The sequence below is a fragment of the Megascapheus bottae genome, chromosome 17, assembly GCF_031878675.1.
Source record: "Megascapheus bottae isolate mThoBot1 chromosome 17, mThoBot2.hap1, whole genome shotgun sequence".
Classification (NCBI taxonomy): domain Eukaryota; kingdom Metazoa; phylum Chordata; class Mammalia; order Rodentia; family Geomyidae; genus Megascapheus; species Megascapheus bottae.
The window spans coordinates 45,164,289-45,183,412 of NC_143525.1; the positions used below are offsets into that span (position 1 = coordinate 45,164,289).

Below are 19,124 nucleotides of genomic sequence, written 5' to 3' on the forward strand. Positions count from 1 at the left end.
AAGTAGCTAGGATTACTGGTGTGAGCCACCAGTGCCTAGCTGAAGAGTTGAGATTTTGGTGAAGTAACACACCAAATTTCTAAGTCCATAAGCATGCTGATATTTTTTCATATATTTTTTATTGTAATTAATAGAAGGGTTACATTATATTTGCCAGATAGAAGGTGCATAACTTCACATACATTGATACACTTTCTCATGTCTTGGTCCCCATTTCCCACCCCCCTCAGCCCCCACCCCTCATCTTGTTTTCCCCCCTTCCCTGTCCAATTTCAAATAACCAAATACAAATATATCCAATATATCAGATAACAAAGTGAGATACTGTAACCAAGGGACAGCAAAAGAGATGAGAGATAACATAGTACATTAAGGACAACAATCGCTCATTATATGGCTTTTGTTTCTATATCCTAGAGGTCCTTTCATTTAGCGTCATACTGTATGGCCTTAGGTTTTGCTCTATTGCAAATCTCTGCTATAAGAGCCCAAGGTTTTTACTGATCATGACAAATGAGGGAGACCATTGAGCCTATGTTCCTTTGAGTCTGGCTTACTTCACCTAATATGATTTTTTCTAAGTCTTTCCACTTCCTAACAAATGGGGCAATGTCATTCTTTCTGACAGCAGCATAGAATTCCATTGTGTACAAATGCCACATCTTGTTGATCCACTCATCAACTGAGGGACATCTGGGTTGGTTCCATATCTTTGCTATGGTAAATAGTGCTGCAATGAACATCATTGTGCTAGTGGATTTAGTATGTCCTTGTTTCTGGATGGTTGGGTAAATGTCAAGGAATGGAACTGCTGGGTCATAGGGGAGTTCTATGTTTAGTCTTTCGAGGAACTGCCACACTGCTTTCCATAGTGGTTGAAAGAGTTTGCACTCCCATCAACAGTGTAGTAGTGATCCCTCCTGGCCACATCCCCTCCAGCATCTGTTGTTATTAGTTATCTTGATCCTGGCCATTCTAACTGGAGTGAGGTGGAATCTTAGAGTTGTTTTGATTTGCATTTCTTTTATGACCAGAGATGTTGAGCATTTCTTCATGTGTCTATAGGCCATTTTTGTTTCTTCTTCAGAGAAGACTCTCTTTAAGTCTTTGGCCCTTCTTTTAATGGGATGTTTGTTTCTTTGGAGATTAGTTTTGGAGCGATTCAATTTTTTTAGCTGTTGATATATTTTAGATATGAGGCCTTTGTCCATTGTATGGTTGGTGAAGATCTTCTCCTATTCTGTAGGCTTCCTAATTAATTTACTAGCTATGTCCTTTGCCATACAAAAGCTCTACAATTTAATGCCATCCCACTTATCCAGCCTTTCTCTGATTTGTTGTGATTCTTGGTCCTTATTAAGAAAGTTTCGACCTGTGCCAAGGAGGCCTAGTGTATCTCCTATTCCTTCTTGTAAAGTTTTCAGAGTGTCGGCTTTTACCTCGAGGTCTTTGATCCATTTGGAATTAATTCTAGTGCAGGGTGACAAAAAAGGATCCAACTTTAGTTTTCTGCAGGTGCTTAACCAGTTCTGCCAGCACCACTTGTTGAAGAGGCTGTCTTTCTTCCATTCTATTTTTTTGGCTCCCTTGTCAAAGATTAGGTGGCCATAGGTCTGTGGGTTAATATCTGGGTCCTCAGTTATATTCCATTGGTCTACAGGCCTGTTCTTGTGCCAGTACCAAGTTGCTTTGATAATTATAGCTCTATAATAGAGTCTGAAGTTTGGTATTGAAATTCCTCCTGCACTGTTCTTTCTGCTAAGAAGTGTTTTTGCTATATGCGGTCTTTTATTATTCTATATGAAATTTGGATTGCCTCTTCTATTTCTTTAAAGAATGACATTGGGATATTGACGGGTATTGCGTTGAATTTGTAGATAGCCCTTGGCAAGATTGTCATTTTCACGATGCTGATTCTTCCAATGCAGGAGCATGGGAAGTTTTTCCATTTCCTCAGTTCTGCTTTAATTTCCTTTTTCAGTGTTTTAAAGTTTTCATCAAAAAGGTCCTTTACATTCTTAAGATAATTCCTAGGTACTTTATTGTAAAAAGGAGTTGCTTTCCTGATTGCTGCCTCATTCCTCTCACTGTTGGCATAGAGGAAGGCAGTTGATTTTTGAGGGTTAATTTTATACCCTGCTACCCTTCCAAAGTTTTGAATCAGCTCAAGGAGCTTGGAAGTAGAGTCTATAGGATTCTTTAAATACAAGAATCATGTCATCTGCAAAAAGGAAAAGTTTTACTTCCTCTTTCCCTATTTGGATCCCCTTTATGCTTGCTTCTTGCCTTACTGCACTGGCTAGGAATTCTAATATTATGTTAAAGAGGAGTGGAGAGAGTGGGCATCCTTGTCTCGTTCCTGATTTTAGAGGGAATGGCTTTAGCTTTTCACCATTAAGTATAATACTAGCTGTGGGTTTGTCATACACAGCATGCTGATATTTTAATTTTATATGCTTGGATCATTTAATGCTTCTTATGAATTACGGAATTTATTTTAAAACTGAAGTGTTCAGAAACATTAGGGGAAAGGGAGCCATTGGCTACTGTGGTTGGGCTTCACAGTCCCCAAAGAGCAGATCATTTATATTTCAGACATGGAATTTAGAAACTTTCTAAAATGTTTCCTTTATACTTCCCAGAGAAAAGCTTACTTGAACCTTCTGAATTCTAGAAGAGGTCTACTTCATTCTCAGAAAAGTACTGGAGTTTGAGGCAGATATTAAATTTCTGTTCATATCATAATCACATATAAAAATAAGAGGCAAGGAGAATGCTACTATGATGTAGTTAGTTATAAGAAGTCCTAGCCAGATGTTGGTGACTCACACCTATAATGCTAGCTTCTCAGGAGGCTGAGACCTAAGGACTGCAGTTTGAAGCCAGCCCACACAGGAAAGTCCATGAGATACGCAATTCCAATCAACGACCCAGGAAGTGGCACTGTAGCTCAAAATGGTAGAGTGCTACCCTTGAGCACAAAAAGGCTCAGGGACAGTGCCCAACCCCAGAGTTTAACTTCCAGGAATCACTCACAGACACACACACACACCCCAGGTCTAAAGTAAAAGCTGCATGATCTTACATAAATCTCAAATTCTTTGAGCTTATAGAATGGTACTTTATCTCTGAAGGTAGCAAGCTCAGATAAGCTCACATATGGAAATGCTTTTTATTTGACCCAGATCAGGCTGGTACTCAGGAAGGTTTATTAAATCTCCCATGAGGTTTATGCTTTCGATTTCTGAGTGTTTTCCCCCCAGCAGAATTACAATGACTATTAAATATATTTAAAAAAAGAAAAATAAAAACTTTTCATTACAAGAGTTCTTTAAATAGTTGTAATAAATATACAAAAAAGAACAAACACTTCCTCACAAAACTTGAGAATGCGATAAAAATATAGCAAAGTCCAGGCACGGTGGACCCAGGCTTATAATTTCAGCTCTTGGGAGGCTGAGGCAGGAGGATTGTGAGTTCCAGATTAGCCTAGACTAGACAGCAATATCTTAAAATAAAATATATTAAAAAGCATCTGGGAGATTTGGGGCTTTACAAAAGAATCTCCTGAGAAGAGGGGTTTGCTAGAATAGCAGTGCTATTGCCAGTATCACAGAACCGTCTAGGTGGGGTAGGTAAGCAGAAATAGCTTGCAGAAAAGAATGTAGTCACATTCTGCATTTAAAGATACTTCCTAAAAGCTGACTTGATTAATCTCTCTTTATGGGACACTAATGGGCTAAAGATTCTGGTTCTGGGACAGGAATGTAGTTCAGTGGTAAAACAGCTAGCATGCCTGAGGCTATAGGTTTGATTCCACACACACACACACACACACACACACACACACACACACAATTCTAAAAGTCCATGACTTTACAGCTCACATTTTAATGATTTTTTAAACCATATCCTACCGAATAGTAAATGCTTTAATATCAAAATGAATAAATCAGTAACTATACTGGCTATGAGCTGATGGGTTATTTATAAATCTCTTATGTCTCATTTGTTTATAAAGGAATTCCTATGTTTTTCTTCATAATGCTGGTTTTAGACCATCCATATTTCTAAGAAGCTCTGATTTCTTATATGCTTTTGTATGAGAATTGGATAGTACTAGAAAGAAGACTGAAAGCCTGAGAAGCAAGGTACCCAGGGTCCATTAAACATATACATACTTGGGTGAGGCCGGCCTGCCAACATCCATCGGGGATCATATGGGGCTTTTGTGGGAACAAACTCGATGATTCTATCTATAGGGTCCTTGGAGTTCAGGAGAGGAACTGAACTATGAACATTCTAAAGAAAGATTGGGGTGAGGGGAGAGAAAGAGAGAGCACAATCATCAGTGAACATTAGCCTTCTACTTCAACTCAGGAACAATAGAAAAAAAGACAACAGGGTCCATATATAGAATTATACCCACTAGTCTCGATTACCAACCAGAAGCATCCCCATTACATGCCAAGTTCCGGGGAACATGCACAAGTTTAGATAGAGTCTTTTAAGAGGCTGACTTAAATTAGTGCATTCTGACTATGATTCAGTGTACCTCTGCTTTCTGGGAAGCTCCCCAGAGGACAGACTGTGTTACCAGGAAGCCTTACTATGCTGGGATCTGAGCCTAGATAGGTAAAGAAAGTGTTCAAGCCAGGAAAACTCTAGAAAGGGACCTAACTAATAAAATTCAAAGGTATTTTAGGTAGAAAATAACTTTAAAAAAACAACAGTAATAAAAGGAGTCTACATCTTTCAAAGAAATATTTCATTAAAAAAACCCCAAACAATAAAAAAAAAAACCTCTCGACTATAATGACAGCACCACAGACCCAGCAAGCTGAAGTGGTAATAGAGGGTAAGGTCTCACCTTAGGCATGTAGGACAGCCAGTGCAGGACAGTGAAAACCCCTTCAAAGTCATCACACACAGTGCAGTGGGTGACTCCGTTGTTGTGCATGATCTGGATGCCCCCAAGCTGGTTATTGGAGGTATATACTTCGCGACCGAGAACCTAGAAAAATGGCAAGACACGTGGGTCTACAGAAATAAAGACAGTTCATTTCATAATCATCCCTAAAATAGTTCCAGTTCCCCATAAGACAGAGATGCTATCCTAGGGAACTATTATTAGGATCATACCCACGAAAGAAGGTGGGGGGGGGGGGACCTTAGCAAAGAGGTTTTTAGTAATCATGTACACGGTTAGAACTCCATAAGCCTCCTTCCCTTCAAATAGGTGCCATAGATATGGGGAGCACACTTAAGAGCTTGAATAGCAATGGTGTATAGGCTGGGACTGTTAAGGCACAGGCTACTTTTTCATGTGCAGGTCTGGCAGAGCTGTTACATGTACACACATACACAAGAGATAACATGTTTAGCACCTGACAATCTTTAGGGATGAGTCTCTGTTAAAGAAACCCTGTGGAGGTTGGGTTTCTCAATTTTTTTTGAATGATTAGTTTTATTTCTTGCAGCCGTAAGGCTGGTAAAATCCTGAAGTAGCTCATGTGGCACACACAAACCCGAGTCTCAAGTCCTCTTTGTGTGTTAGGTGCAGGGCTATGATTTATTCCCTAGCCTGCTTTTCCTCTCTTCTTCCCTCCTTCCTTCCAAGGCTTGTGGGAATTCAAGACTTCATCCCAGTGTCTCTCTGGAGGAGTTTAACCCTTGTCAGGTCAAAGGGCATCTATAATTGGAAATCACAAAGTTTCCTTTAAAGAAGAAAAATGGAAGAAGAAATATTCTTGGACTTAGAAATTGTAGGGTTTCTATTCCCCCTTGAAGATTGGTTAATAATTTCTTTCAGGGAGGGAGGTTTTCTGACCCAGCAGATGGAAGCAGGGCAGCCTGATCACTGACTATTGCAAACTGCTGAGTGTGTGGTAATTGCCAGTCATCTAGGGTAGCCCTGGAGAGCTCTAACCAGTTGTGGAGCGCTTACTGTATTTTTCTCTTTTCTTTTTCCTTTCTCCTCTCTAAAAAAATAACAAAACAAATTTTCTTCCTTACCAACTTTTATTCATTTTCAGTCTCTGGGGAGAATCTAATAAATTAAGGAACAGCCAATTGTACCTATATATTCCCAATCGGCCCCTTTTTGTTAGGTACTTTAAAAGGTTCCCCTGAATACGGGGTCAACCCCTACCAAGGCTTTCCAAAGGCTGAGGAAGTCGGTGACTAAAGTAATAACCTCACTGTGACCCAGCTGGCCTTGGTTTCATTTAACATCAGCTAGGAAGGGCATAAGAGAGTTTCCCGAAAGGAATATGGAAAGCAAAATTGCTGTCAGATTATTGCTTTCTTTGATAAGGAAGCAGGGAGAACAAGACTTTACAGGCAGCCCCAAGCTGAGCAACATGCTGGCTGCTCCTTTGAAGAAGCCCCGTGAACAGGGGAGACCATATCTGACCACTGGGCTCCCATCCTCCTCACAGTCCGTCTTTAATCTCAGCCCAGGCGCTGCGGCTCTTTTCTCATTCTCCTGCTGTCTCTTTCCATTTGCCCTCTCTCTGACTGATACACTGATCTCTCGGTCACTCAGCTTTCTGCTCCACTGAGTCCATATTACTAATAACACCTCCGCCACGGCCAGTTTACCTCATGAAGGCAGGAGCACATCATTACAAAATAAACTCATAACTTTGACATTCTAGCAAATACACGCCGTTTGTTATTTTTATGGCTTTAGTCTTTCTAACAGGCAGAGGACATTACATACCTGTTTCATTTCTATCTTTAAAGTGTGTGCACACATGCACATGCATTGGAAAACAAAACAGAGCCAAAGAAAAACAAACCAAATCCAACCCAAACAAATAGCCAAAGCAGCCAGTCGGCAGGAGACCCGGGTGGAGGCAGAAACCCTGTCACTCAGGGAGGCCATGCTCTGATCTGGCTCTGGTTTTATGGTCGTCATAAACCTGATGGCCCAAAACTGGTCCTTCTGGGACAGACTGCCTCTCTGCTAGAAGTCATTCAGTCTGATCAGCAGTATTTTTAATTATCAAAATAAAATTGGAATGAAGAAAAGGGGATAAAGAGGAGACACTGTGCTGACCCTGGATATCTGATATTCACAATCTAGATCAGGAGGCAAGTACTCAATCGGCCTACAAAAGAGGGCCATTTTCTGCTCAAGCACTGTTTTCTGTCCTATCTTTAATACTTGATAATGTCTGGCCAGTAGAATCGTATACACTTCTAAACTCAGGAACAAACCAAGGACCATGTTCTGAAAAAGGGATCAAAGCAGACCAAGAGCTGCTTTGGTGTTTAAAATGCACCTTCCTTGAATGTGGTTTAGTGGTAGAGTGCTTGCCTAGCATGAATGAAGCCTTGGGTTTGATTCCTCAGTACCACATAAAACAGAAAAAGCTAGAAGCTCTGTGGCTCAAGTGGTAGATGCTAGCCCTGAGCAAAAGGAGCTCAGGGACAGGGCCTAGGCACTGAATTCAAGTCCCAGGACTGGCAAAACAAAAACGGCATCTTCCTCAGATGTCACTCCCTCTCATTCCAAAGAAGAGAAGTGGCAGTCTCAGAAAGAGGTTCTGTCACTGATCCTATCTTTTAGTGTGTGAGTTGGGGACCGAAACCTAGTATACACTGTATCTACACTGAACTATATATAATTCTACCAACTCTGGACCCTATATTTTTATGATAAGAAACTGATTTGAAAGGAGTAAGTTCAAACCTACCACATCTCTTTCCAAGCTAAAATGCAAAACTGATGCTATATAGCACTGTTCTAGAAAAGCAACAGCACTTCTACATCCCTTCTCTGAGTTCTCAAGAAACTGAACTACAGTTTACTGAAATCAAGAACAGTATGCCTAAGCTCAAGAAATGTCACTCATCTGAGAAGATTCATTTAATTTGGAAGAAAAAATAATCATAGCCCAGACTAATATAGCACCCAAAGAACCATCTCTGATCAGCATTATCATTGGAAATGGAGGTGGAGATGGACACACAGAAATTAAACCTGCTGCCCTAACCACAAACAAATAGCAACAATCACAGCTACTTAACAATCAGTGAGGAGAAAGCAGAATCCCCCACCCCTCATCTTCACTGCAGATTTGGAGTAGGCACCAGTAGGATGAAGGCACACACAATGGCTCCTGATTTATAGGGGCTGTTGCTGACTCAAGTGGTTTTAATGATTTTAGAATAGTTCAAAACAAAAGCTCCGAACCAAGGAAGCAGAAACCATTCTGCCTAACTCTGAAATGATCACACAAGCCCTCATCAGCCTCTAGAAAGATGACAAGAGTCCACGGAGAACCATGCTATTTCCTTCAATATGCTGGCCTCCCCAACCTTCAACAGAAAAATCTAGGATCAACAGCTCTCATCATCACAGGACTTTCATCCTGCAGGCAACTTTCGTTTATCACTCTTTAATCCTCGACACAGGTATTTCTGATATGTCACCTTGCTTACAATGCTTCAGTTTCCAAATTATCCCTCTCACATACACTTTCTACTGAAGGTACAACTTTTTATACATCTGCCCAATAATCATCAACTGGTATTTCAACATAGGAGCCATTGAAACAGGAGGTGACATTCCTGAAGTCCCCTTTGCCCTCCAAATCTAAGTGGAGAGGCAACTCCATGAAATATTAGGGGTGGCACATCTTGTGATCCTTTGCTGAAGAATGCTCAGGCTGCAGAGCTGGATGAAGACAATCTGAGAGGAAAGAGAATCTCCACAGTTTCTTGAAAAACTTAAAACTCATCCAGTGTTCCACTCACTGAGCTGGCTGACCCGAGAATTAAGGCACCACATAAAAGCCAGTGATTAGCAGAGATTGTTAAAGGCTCCACCAATGATGCTACAGAGCCTTTAGAAAGTCTGAGATACATAAGAGGTAAAAATGAATGTAGTCATACATACATACTAAGGCCTCTGCTGCTACTGCTGCTTATCTAGAGACATTGCAGACAGCTCAGGTTTACCATAGCTGACAGGCAATGAAAACTGTCTAATATACAGCCTGCTCTTGCCCTTAAATCCCTTTTTGGAGATCAAGATAAACACGTTCTTCCTTTCCCAGTGCTCCAGACATTTGACTGAAGTGGCACAGCATTGTGAGGTTTTGTGCAAATGAAATCACTGTGTAATACTGAATGAGCATAGTATTTACTTGTCAGGATATTTGTCAGCATAGGCATTTGGATTTCCAAGTTTCATAGATGCAACTTAGCTCAATTTTTTAGAAAATTGCTTTTGTCCTGATACATGCATTATGTTAGGGACCTTTTAGACTTATATACAAACATTTGCAATCATGTGCTAAGATGTGAAAAATAATGATGCATATCGATGATCAAATACAAAAGGAAATCTACCGCTGCTCTCCCCCTTTTATGACAATCCTTAGTGGGTTAAGGCATCTTATATTTAAAGGAGCAGGGAGTACAAAAATTCCTCCTGCATCTAAGAATTAGGCTATACAAAAGCCCAGTCTTTACTGCAATCCTCTTCTCATTATGATATTTCCATTCTCAAGAGGATCTGAGGAGGTGTTTTGTAAATTTACTGAGCAATCATCATCACTGGACTTCATCCATGATTCTAGGTATTAAAAATCACTCTCTGGAATCTGCTAGATTATTGATAAAGGTTTGGCTAAGGCACAGATAAAAATGGTTATGAGAAAGAGTGTAAGAAAAAAGTGGTAAAGACAAAAATAAAAGGAAGAAAGATGAAAGGGGGGGTAAGGGAAGGGGAGAGAAAAGGAGGGAAAGAAAAATGTAATAGCTCATCTCCTCAGTGCTGCTAACAACCTCCTCCTTGACCTGAGAGGACTACATTTTAGAAAGCTGACAAGTAATTCAATCTTCAATTAACAGTTTTAAGTGGTGCAGCACATATTACTGTGTAAATGTTTCTCCAGGAATATATCTAAGGGTGGATGGAATTAAATCTCTAGGGAGCCAGGAACAGTGCCTCTGTGACCAAGAATATGCGAGTGTTCCAAAATGTACAGCCATAGGGTTACTTCCCCATCTTTATTGCCAATACTATCCCCGATAAACTGGAGATCTGTCTGTTGGCTGGTAGATTAGGGCTAGGGTAGTAACATTAAGCTCACAGGTCCCTAATTTGAGCCACAGTTGGAGTTAAGACTGAAAATCTCTATAGGTATCTGTTCTATCACTTGAGTCACATCTTTAGTCACAAAAATCTCTCCAAAGTAAATTATGATCAGGTATGCCAAAGAATAAATTGTGTGGCTATGCCATGAATGGTAGGGAAAGATGCCCAACATAGACCCGAGATACATGTCAGAAACAGCCCTGGAAGGCCTACTTACTGAGGTATTCTCACTAGAGAACAAGGATTTATTAGTCAGCAGAACAATGGTAAGGATTGAAGGTAGAAAGGGTAAGGAACAGAAACTCATTTTTAATGTAAGGGATAGCGAAGAGCCACATGACAGTTTGCTTGTCAAGTGTAGGCTTCTGGAGCAAAACTGACTTCCAAAAAGAAATCACTCATCCCAAAGATCCATCAACTGCTTTTTTAGTTAGAGACTTGAGGGTATTAACAAGAAATAAATTCCAAGTATGGAAATAGTTAACATTTTAAATAACATCTAGTTTATTGTGATATAACTTACCCAAAACAATACTGTCCATTTTAAAGTACACAAATCTATGAATGCTGACAAACACACTAAGTCATATAACCTCCTCAAAGAAATCACCCTCAGAAGAGCTCTCATGCTCCTTTGTAATCCACCCCCTTTGCTACCCCTCATAGCATGGCCTGCTTTCTGCTTCAACAGTGTTGTTTTGTTGCCAGTCCTGGACTTGAGCTCAGGGCCTGAGCACTATCCTTGGGGTTTCTCAAGGCTAGAGCTCTACCACTTGAGCCATAGCACTACTTCTGGCTTTTTCTATGTATGTGGTACCAAGGGATTGAACGTGGTTCTTCATGCATGCTAGGCAAGCACTCTACACTAGGCCAAACTCCTGGCCCAACAGTGCTGTTTTTTTGTGGAATGGTATATAAATGAAATCACACAGTATATATATAGTCCTTTCAGTTTATAGTTTCCTTTGGTTAGTTATAGGGCATCAGATTCTTTCATAATGATGTAGGTGCCATTAGTTACTTTTTATTGTTGAGCAGTATTCTATTGTATGAAGGTACCACAAGTCATTCAAATGTTTGTCAGCTGATTGATGTACATTTGGGAGATTAACAGTTTAGTGGAATTAAAACTAATTTCTGTGCCGGGCACTGGTGGCTCATACCTACAATCCTAGCTATTCAGGAAGCTGCGATCTGAGGATTGCAGCCCAAAGCCAACCCATAATGTAGACTCTTATTTCCAATAAACTACTCAAAGAAAGGAGGAAGTGGCATTATGTCTCAAGTGGTAGAGTGCTTGCCTTGAGCAAGAAAAGTCGGAGAGAGTACCCATTCTCAGAGTTCAAGTCCCAAGGACCAGTCCGCAAGCAAGCAAACAAACAAAAAATCACCCCCAACCCCTCTAACTTCTATTATTGAGTAAATGCAAAGGGTATGACTACTAAGTTGTAAAAACAGAAATACCAAAAAGTATACCTTTTTAAAATGGCTATACCTGCTTCATATTCTCATTAATAGTGTGATGATATAAATGTAGTATATAAGAATATAACATCATCAGCATTTGGAAACTGCTAAACTTTCTTTTTTAAAGTCTAGGGCTGGGGATGAGTTCAGCAGTATAATGCCTGTCTTAGATTAGATCCTTAGCACTTTTAAAACAAAATAATTCTGGGAAAAATTTCATGGTGTCTACTGTGGTTTTAATGATCATTTCCCTACTGAACAGTGATAAGCATCTTTTCATGCTAAGATTTTAAAAAACTTATTACTGAGTTCTGAGAATTCCTTTTTTTGTTTTTCTTGAACTCAGGGCCTGAGCACTGTTCTTGGACCTTCTCAAGGCTAAAGCTCTACCACTTGAGCTACAGCATCATTTCCAGCCTTTTCTATATATGTGGTAACCAGGAATCAAACCTGGGTCTTTGTGCATACTAGGCAAGCACACCACCACTAGACCAACTCCTGGCCCCTCCTTTTGTGTGTGTGTGTGTGGAGTGTGTTAATACTGGGGCTTTAACTCCAGTTTCCTTTTTGCTGGCTAACTGGAGATAAGAATTTTGTGGCCCTTCCGGAGCGAGCGGGGCCGGAGCGAGCGGGGCCTGAGCTAGAAAGGGGGCCTAGCCGGGCCGGAGCGAGCAGGGCCGGAGCGAGCGGGGCCAGAAAGAGAAAGGGGCCCAAAAAAAAAAAAAAAAAGAATTTTGTGGTCCTTATTGCCCAGCTTTGAATGCTGATCCTTAGATTTCAGCCTCTTTAGCAACCACCAGCAACAGGCCTCATGTTTGCTTAACTTGTTTGTCAGGCTGACATAACGCCAGTCCTACTTTTTTGCTAAAATGAGATGGAATCTTAGATGACTTTTCTACTTGGGTGTCCCTGAACCATGGTCCTCAGGAATTCTGCCTTCTGAGTAGCTAGGATCACAGGCATGAGCTGCTGGAACCTGGATCTGAAAACTCTTTATATATTCTGAATACTAGTCTTTTATTAAGCATGTGTTTCTTAAAGATAGAAAAAAATTAAGTCCATTTTTCAGCCATGTACTGAGTTTTCTCAATAACTGGTACTGAAGGAAGAGGACTATACTGGCCAGGCACCAGTTTGGCATTTATTACAAAACCTGGCTTCGCTGGGCACTGGCAGCTCACACCTGTAATCTTAGCTACTCAGGAGGCTGAGATATGAGGATCGATGTTCAAAGCCAGCCTGGCAAGAAGTCCATGAGACTCTTATCTCCAACTAACCACCAGAAAACTGGAAGTGGCACTGTGGCTCAAGTGGTAGAGGACTAACTAGCCTTGAGGTGAAGAGCTCAGGGCCAGAGTCCAGGCCCAGAGTTCAAGCTCCAAGACCCAAAGAAGAAACAAACAAAACAACAACAACAACAAATGACTTTTCAGCTCTGTATCTCTGCAGCCTTTTTGTATTTTCTCATTTTAATTTTATCCTTAAAGCCCATGAAAAGCATATTGCTGTTTTTTGGCCTAAATTTTAAGCTCTATGAAAGCAGGAATTACATTTGTATCTCCATAACACAAGAACAGCATTATATATAACATGCACACAATAAATACATGTGAAGTACTACAATTCTTAGTGGGCTATACAAACTCAAACTTTTGAGCACTTTGAACTACTCTAAGTCTTTCATATTCACGTATAATGTGTAGTGGTTTTAGTCAACAAATTTTCTTACTCAATTTTCTTACTGTTTTAGTGGTTCTCAATGTAGATGTTAGGAGGGTTTTTTTTTCCTCCTTGCGTTTCTAAAAGTCTTAACTTGGGCTAGAATTAAACTAATAACTCTAAAGTCTTATTATATTAGGGCTGCTCTACTGAGCTACATACATCCATTTTATCTGTTGAGAAAAACTGTATTTTATCAATGGGCAGAAAGAAAATGCTCTTTCAAAACTTGATTATATATTCCAATGGTCTTGACTGCTCTTATTTGCATCTTATACTGCTGGTTAAATTTAGGTGGATTCTTTTCCTTAATAACGTTGATTTCTCAATTTCTCAGATATGCACACTATTTTAACGGGTTTAAGTCCCAGACACTGGGACATTATTTAAATTAGGAGTCAGCCAAGAATAAACCCACAAAAACTTGAAGCCCAGGCATGGTAATCTGTAGTTCAATCTAAAAAGCTCTTAAAGCTTCTCCTTTCATAATTCAGCACTCCTGACTGTGTACATTAGCTGATTAGACTGTGTGAGGCCACTTGGAATGAGAAGGGACATGGCTAGATTTGGATCCATGCACATAGGACTTTTACTAGCATGATGAACAGCGAAGAGTCAGGTTTCTCAAGTCTTACTTCCTAGGTCTTTATCATATTCACACAGCAGCCTGTGAACAGCAAGGGCCCAGGTCTGTCTTCCTTAGAAAAGACTGGAGTCCTTGCATTTCTAATCTAACAACGTGTGCAGTTCTTGCACTTTTAATTTATGAGTGTTTAGGGGGGACCTCTCTGACTTGGGAACATATTGGCTTGGTCTAATGCTTGGAGATTATTAAACTTGGAGCTATGCTCCACTATCAGGTCTACAGATCTTTTATTTAGAAGATATGGTGCTCTAAATGCACAAAGAGCTCCCTGTCACCTTCACATTAAAGCCCCTAGTGCCTGGTAAATGGAATTATATAGCTGTCATCTCCTTTCCCCAAAGTTTTAAGAGTACAATGGGCTCATTTTTTCACACTCCATCCCAGCTTCAGAACTAAGAGACCTACTTTGTATTGATTTAAGGTCTCAGAAATAAATAAACCTGCTTCACCGCTGTGATTCACAACAAATTCATGATACACTATTGCATGATATATTTCAAGCTCTTGCTCTGGCTCTCTTTTTCCTCTGGTGAGTGATGGGGGAGGTGGGAGGTAGTGGGGAGCTGCAAAGCTGACAGCCTGATGGTTATTGGAGATGGCTGCTGACTGCAAATCCAAGAGCAGACACTGTTGGAGGAATATGGGATTTTTTTTTTTAAACTTGGGGGCAAGGGTGAGAAGCTAATTTACTTGAATTTCTGGCTGGGGTTGGGGGAGAAGAAAGGTTGAAGGGAAAAGAGAGGGCTGTCAGAGTAGCAAGCTTCAAGCTAACACTGATCTACAAAGACAAAGCTATGAACATGTGAAGAAAGTGAAGGAAATCTACCATGTGAAGGTATAACAAATGAGTGACTGGAAAATGAAGCAGCTGAAGAAATAGCTCTGCCTAAGGGACCATGTTCATAGACCTAAGTGGGTACTTAGTTTGAGTTCAGGGGCAATGCCTTTGTAGAAGCGGGAAGCACAGAGACCGTGTGCCACTGAATGTGTGAAGTAGAGACATTTCCTCATTCTAATACTAAAGATACATCAGAATCCTGAAAGTTGAAATGGACATGCTGGAGATGGGGTAAAGATATATCGGAGGTCCACATGGATGAGGTGAACCAGGGACTGTTCACTGCAGTGAGAGGACAATAAATCCTAGCAGTTTGGCTTTGTTTGTGTACCCTTCAGGCTTTGAGTACCTCAGTCTATATCATCTTCACCAATTCTACCAAACCTTGGACTGAATTTTAGCTCAAAAAGACCTATCCTGGCTGGGCACAGTGGCTCACGCCTGTAATTCTAGTTACTCAGGAGGCTGAGATTTGAGGATCAAGGTTCAAAGCCAGGCCAGGCACAAAAGGGCACAAAAGAACCTAAGACTCTTTGATTAACCTCCAGAAAATGGGACGTGTGGCTTGGTTCAAGGATAGGGCAGTAGCCTTGAGCTGAAGAGGTCAAGGACAGTGCCCAGGCCGAGTTCCAGCCTCATGACCCACCAAAAAAAAAAAAGAAAGAAAGAAAGAAAGAAAGAAAGAAAGAAAGAAAGAAAGAAAGAAAGAAAGAAAGAAAAAGACCTATCCTCTAACCTAACTTTTGACAGGGCAGGTAATGGCAAAGCGGTAGATAATTGGACCCCTAAGGGTCCACAGCCTAAGTTCAAATTAGATTAAATTTTCACTGTTTTTCTCACTTGTATTAATTATTTATTTCATATCTGTAACAGATAAGAGTATTATTTATGAATATAACACCTTTCTCTCTGAAAAAAGCATTTTCATCTTTACATTTATTTTTCAGACATGAGCAGACTGTGGATCAAAAGAATTGCTCAATTCCCCATATCAGAAAACTGGAACTTTCATTGTTGATTTTGAATACATTTTAGTAGAAATCTGTCTAAATACAGAAAGATTTTGGCCAAGAAGAATCTGATATAGATAAAAGAGATGGACTGGGGCTGGGTGCTGGTAGCTCATGCCTGTAATTCTAACTACTCAGGAGGCTGAGATCTGAGGATTGAGGTTAAAAGCCAGTCTGGGCACGACTCTTATCTCCAATTAACCACCAGAAAACCAGAAGTGGTGCTATGGCTCAAGATGAAGAGCTTAGAGACAATGCCTAGGCCAAGAGTTTAAGCCCCACGATGGGGGGTAGGGGGTGGGGGGAAAGGAGGGGGGAGAAAGAGGGAGGGGGGAAGGGACTTGGTAAAAAAAAAAAAAATTGAGCTTTCTTAAACCTGAACTTTTCAAGCACAACTAAGTGAATAAATATTTCACAAAGTTGTCAGATAGGAAATAGTTGAGTGGTTAGACTTTGGGGAATTTTTTTCACTGCTCCAAATTACAATTCTATGGTCACTTAAGATTGTGAACAAATTCCTCTTCCCAGCCTAACATGGTTCTCTAGCTTTAAAAAAATACACATCATCTTCCCAGCATTACAGAGTACTAGAAAACTTACAGAAAAATTATGACTAAGACAAGAAATGCATTTTATTTCCTGTTATATACAGAGGAAATTGAGACCCTACTTAAGCTGAAAGTAGCTTATCTATAAACGGGAAGGAAGGGATCAATCAAAGTTTGTTTTGTTATAATCTGAAAGTTTTTTTACTCCCAAAAGTTTGAGTGGATTTATAATAGGATGTCCAACAAAATCCTCCTGAATCTATATTTAATTGTCTAAAACAGAGCCTCAGAATTCCCACTTTACCTAGAAGCTCCCACTTTATCACTTGGAAGTTTCCCCAAGTCCTTGGTATCTAAGTCACCAAACACATATGGGATGTCTTAAGAGAATCAGGGCAACTTTTGTGATAAGCGCTAAGTGGCAATTTCTACCCTGTAAGATCTTCAAATCAGTATATTAAGAACTAGACTGCTGGCCGGGAGTTTGGCCTAGTGGTAGAGTGCTTGCCTAGTATGCACGAAGACCTGGGTTCGATTCCTCAGTACCACATACATAGCAAAACGCCAGAAGTGGTGCTGTGACTCAAGTGGTAGAGCCCTAGCCTTGAGAAAATCCAGGAACAGTGCTCAGGCCCTGAGCCCAAGCCCAGGACTGGCAAAAAAAAAAAAAAAAGGACTAGACTGCTGGGCTGGGAGTTTGGCCTGGTGGTAGAGTGCTTGCCTAGCATGCACAAAGACCCGGGTTCGATTCCTTGGTACCACATGCATAGAAAAAAAAAATAAAAGCTGGAAGTGGTGCTGAGCCTCAAGTGGTAGAGCTCTAACCTTGAGAAAGTCCAAGGACAGTGCTCAGCCCCTGAGCTAAAGCCCAGGACTGGCAAAAAAAAAAGGGGGGGGGGGGGGGAAAAGAACTAGACTGCTGATGGATCATTAAGGCTCATGAACATAGCCAAATATACCTTGTTTTCTCCTGAGCCCAGGAACATCAAATGAAAACCAAAACAGTTGCACTGCCCCCAACGGGTCAGATTTATTCACATTTGTGTCAGGGGGTAACTTCAAAATTAAGGAGACCTGTGTATTGCAATCCTTTCTTAGAATTTATTCCTACTACTACAGAAAGGTTTATTTTTTTCATATATTTATTATTGTATTTAATAGAAGGGTTACATGATATTTGCCAGATAGATGGTGCATTAATTCCCATACATTGATATCCTTAAAGGAAACAAAAAGGTCCTCTTTAGAAAAAAGAGTGCTCCCATCTGTTGCTGTGGGAGTACAGGAATTTTCTATGGTCTAAATGGGTAGTTAGACTCTTTTAAAAATGCAAATTGCTGGGCCGGGAGTTTGGCCTAGTGGTAGTGTGCTTGCCTAGCATGCAAAAGACCTGGGTTCGATTCTTCAGTACCACATACATAGAGAAAAGCCAGAAGTGGTGCTGAGATTCAAGTGGTAGAGTTCTATCCTTGAGAAAGTCCAAGGACAGTGCTCAAGCCCTGAGCTCAAGCCCAGGACTGGCAAAAAAAAATGCAAATTGCTGGACAGATCTTTAGTGATTATGGGTTATTGTATCAACAAGTCCTTGGGAACACTTATAGACAGATGACTGACACATATACTACCCTATCATGACTTAACATGGTGCCTCTCACATCAATGGTTTTTCAAAATATGTTATCTTTAAATAAATAACATCTACCGAGAAAATCAATATGTGAATGTAAGGCCTCAGTGAGAACTTCTATCTAACATTTCCTTAAAGGAAATTTTGCCTTGGGATATATAAAGCATGGAGAATATTGGGTTTGTAATTTCTTTCCAGGACCCAAATAATGAATAGTAATGAGAAAGGACCTCAGAGAAGATCACAACAATGCCTATGTTTTCCTGTACTAAGTCCTTTAATCCCTAAAATGACCTTACTAGATAGGTACTATAATCACCTCCAATTTTCCAGTGAATAAAATTGGAACCCAGAGAGATTAAGTAAATTTCCCAAGGTCATACAACTAGGGAAAAGGAGAACCAGGAATTAAACTGAAGCAGCTTGGTTCTAGAGCCTGGGCTTTTTTCACCTCTTCAAGTTATATGAAGGTGACAATGATGTATGCCCTACAATGAGAGCTAAATAAGCTCTCTTCTCTCTTTGAACCCAAAGAATTTCACATTCTGTCACAGGTTTTTTGTTTTTTTGCCAGTCCTGGGATTTTCTCAATGCTAGAGCTCTATCATTTGAGCCACAGCACCATTTCTGGCTTTTTCTATGTATGTGGTACCAAGGAATAAAACCTGGGTCTTCATGTTTGCTAAGCAGACACTCTACTACTAGGCCAAAATCCAAGACCCTCTGTCACAGTTTTGTGGATGAGCATGGGAACTGTACTGTCACCCTTGGTACAAGAGGAATGTCCCCATCTGGAAAGAATATGGTACCGTGCTCAATAAAGTCAAATGTAACAACTGTATGTTTTATGTTGCACAATGACATATACATTTCTATATAGAAACTGAGAAGGATGTGAACTACTTATATCAATTCTCAAAAGCAAGATTAGCAGAATTAGCCCACGAAGAGCCCTAGCCATACCTATCATTTTTCCCCTAGCATCTTCAGTGGAAATAGATGCCTGATCTCATTAAAGGAAATGAGCTTATAGATTTTCCCCCCCTTAAAAAAGTAGAAGCTCTAACCTGTTTGCCGTAAGGAAATAACATGATCTCCTGAGTCAATCTATCACTCACACATTGTAGGCATTACAGAAGCCATACCTCCTTCAAG

At 40.4% G+C, this 19,124-nt stretch overlaps 1 protein-coding gene across 4 annotated transcripts in view; it reads right to left on the bottom strand.

Annotated features, from left to right (window-relative positions):
* The window catches only part of Acaca (acetyl-CoA carboxylase alpha), a 251,719-nt gene that overhangs the window by 42,871 nt on the left and 189,724 nt on the right, over positions 1-19,124 (bottom strand). For all 4 annotated transcript variants that reach the window (XM_090351204.1, XM_090351203.1, XM_090351206.1 and 1 more), the window contains 2 exons: positions 4,871-5,014; positions 4,182-4,302 (listed from right to left, as the gene is read on the bottom strand). In XM_090351204.1, the coding sequence (XP_090207330.1) occupies positions 4,182-4,302; positions 4,871-5,014 (265 nt within the window). The remainder of the gene's footprint in view (positions 1-4,181; positions 4,303-4,870; positions 5,015-19,124) is intronic.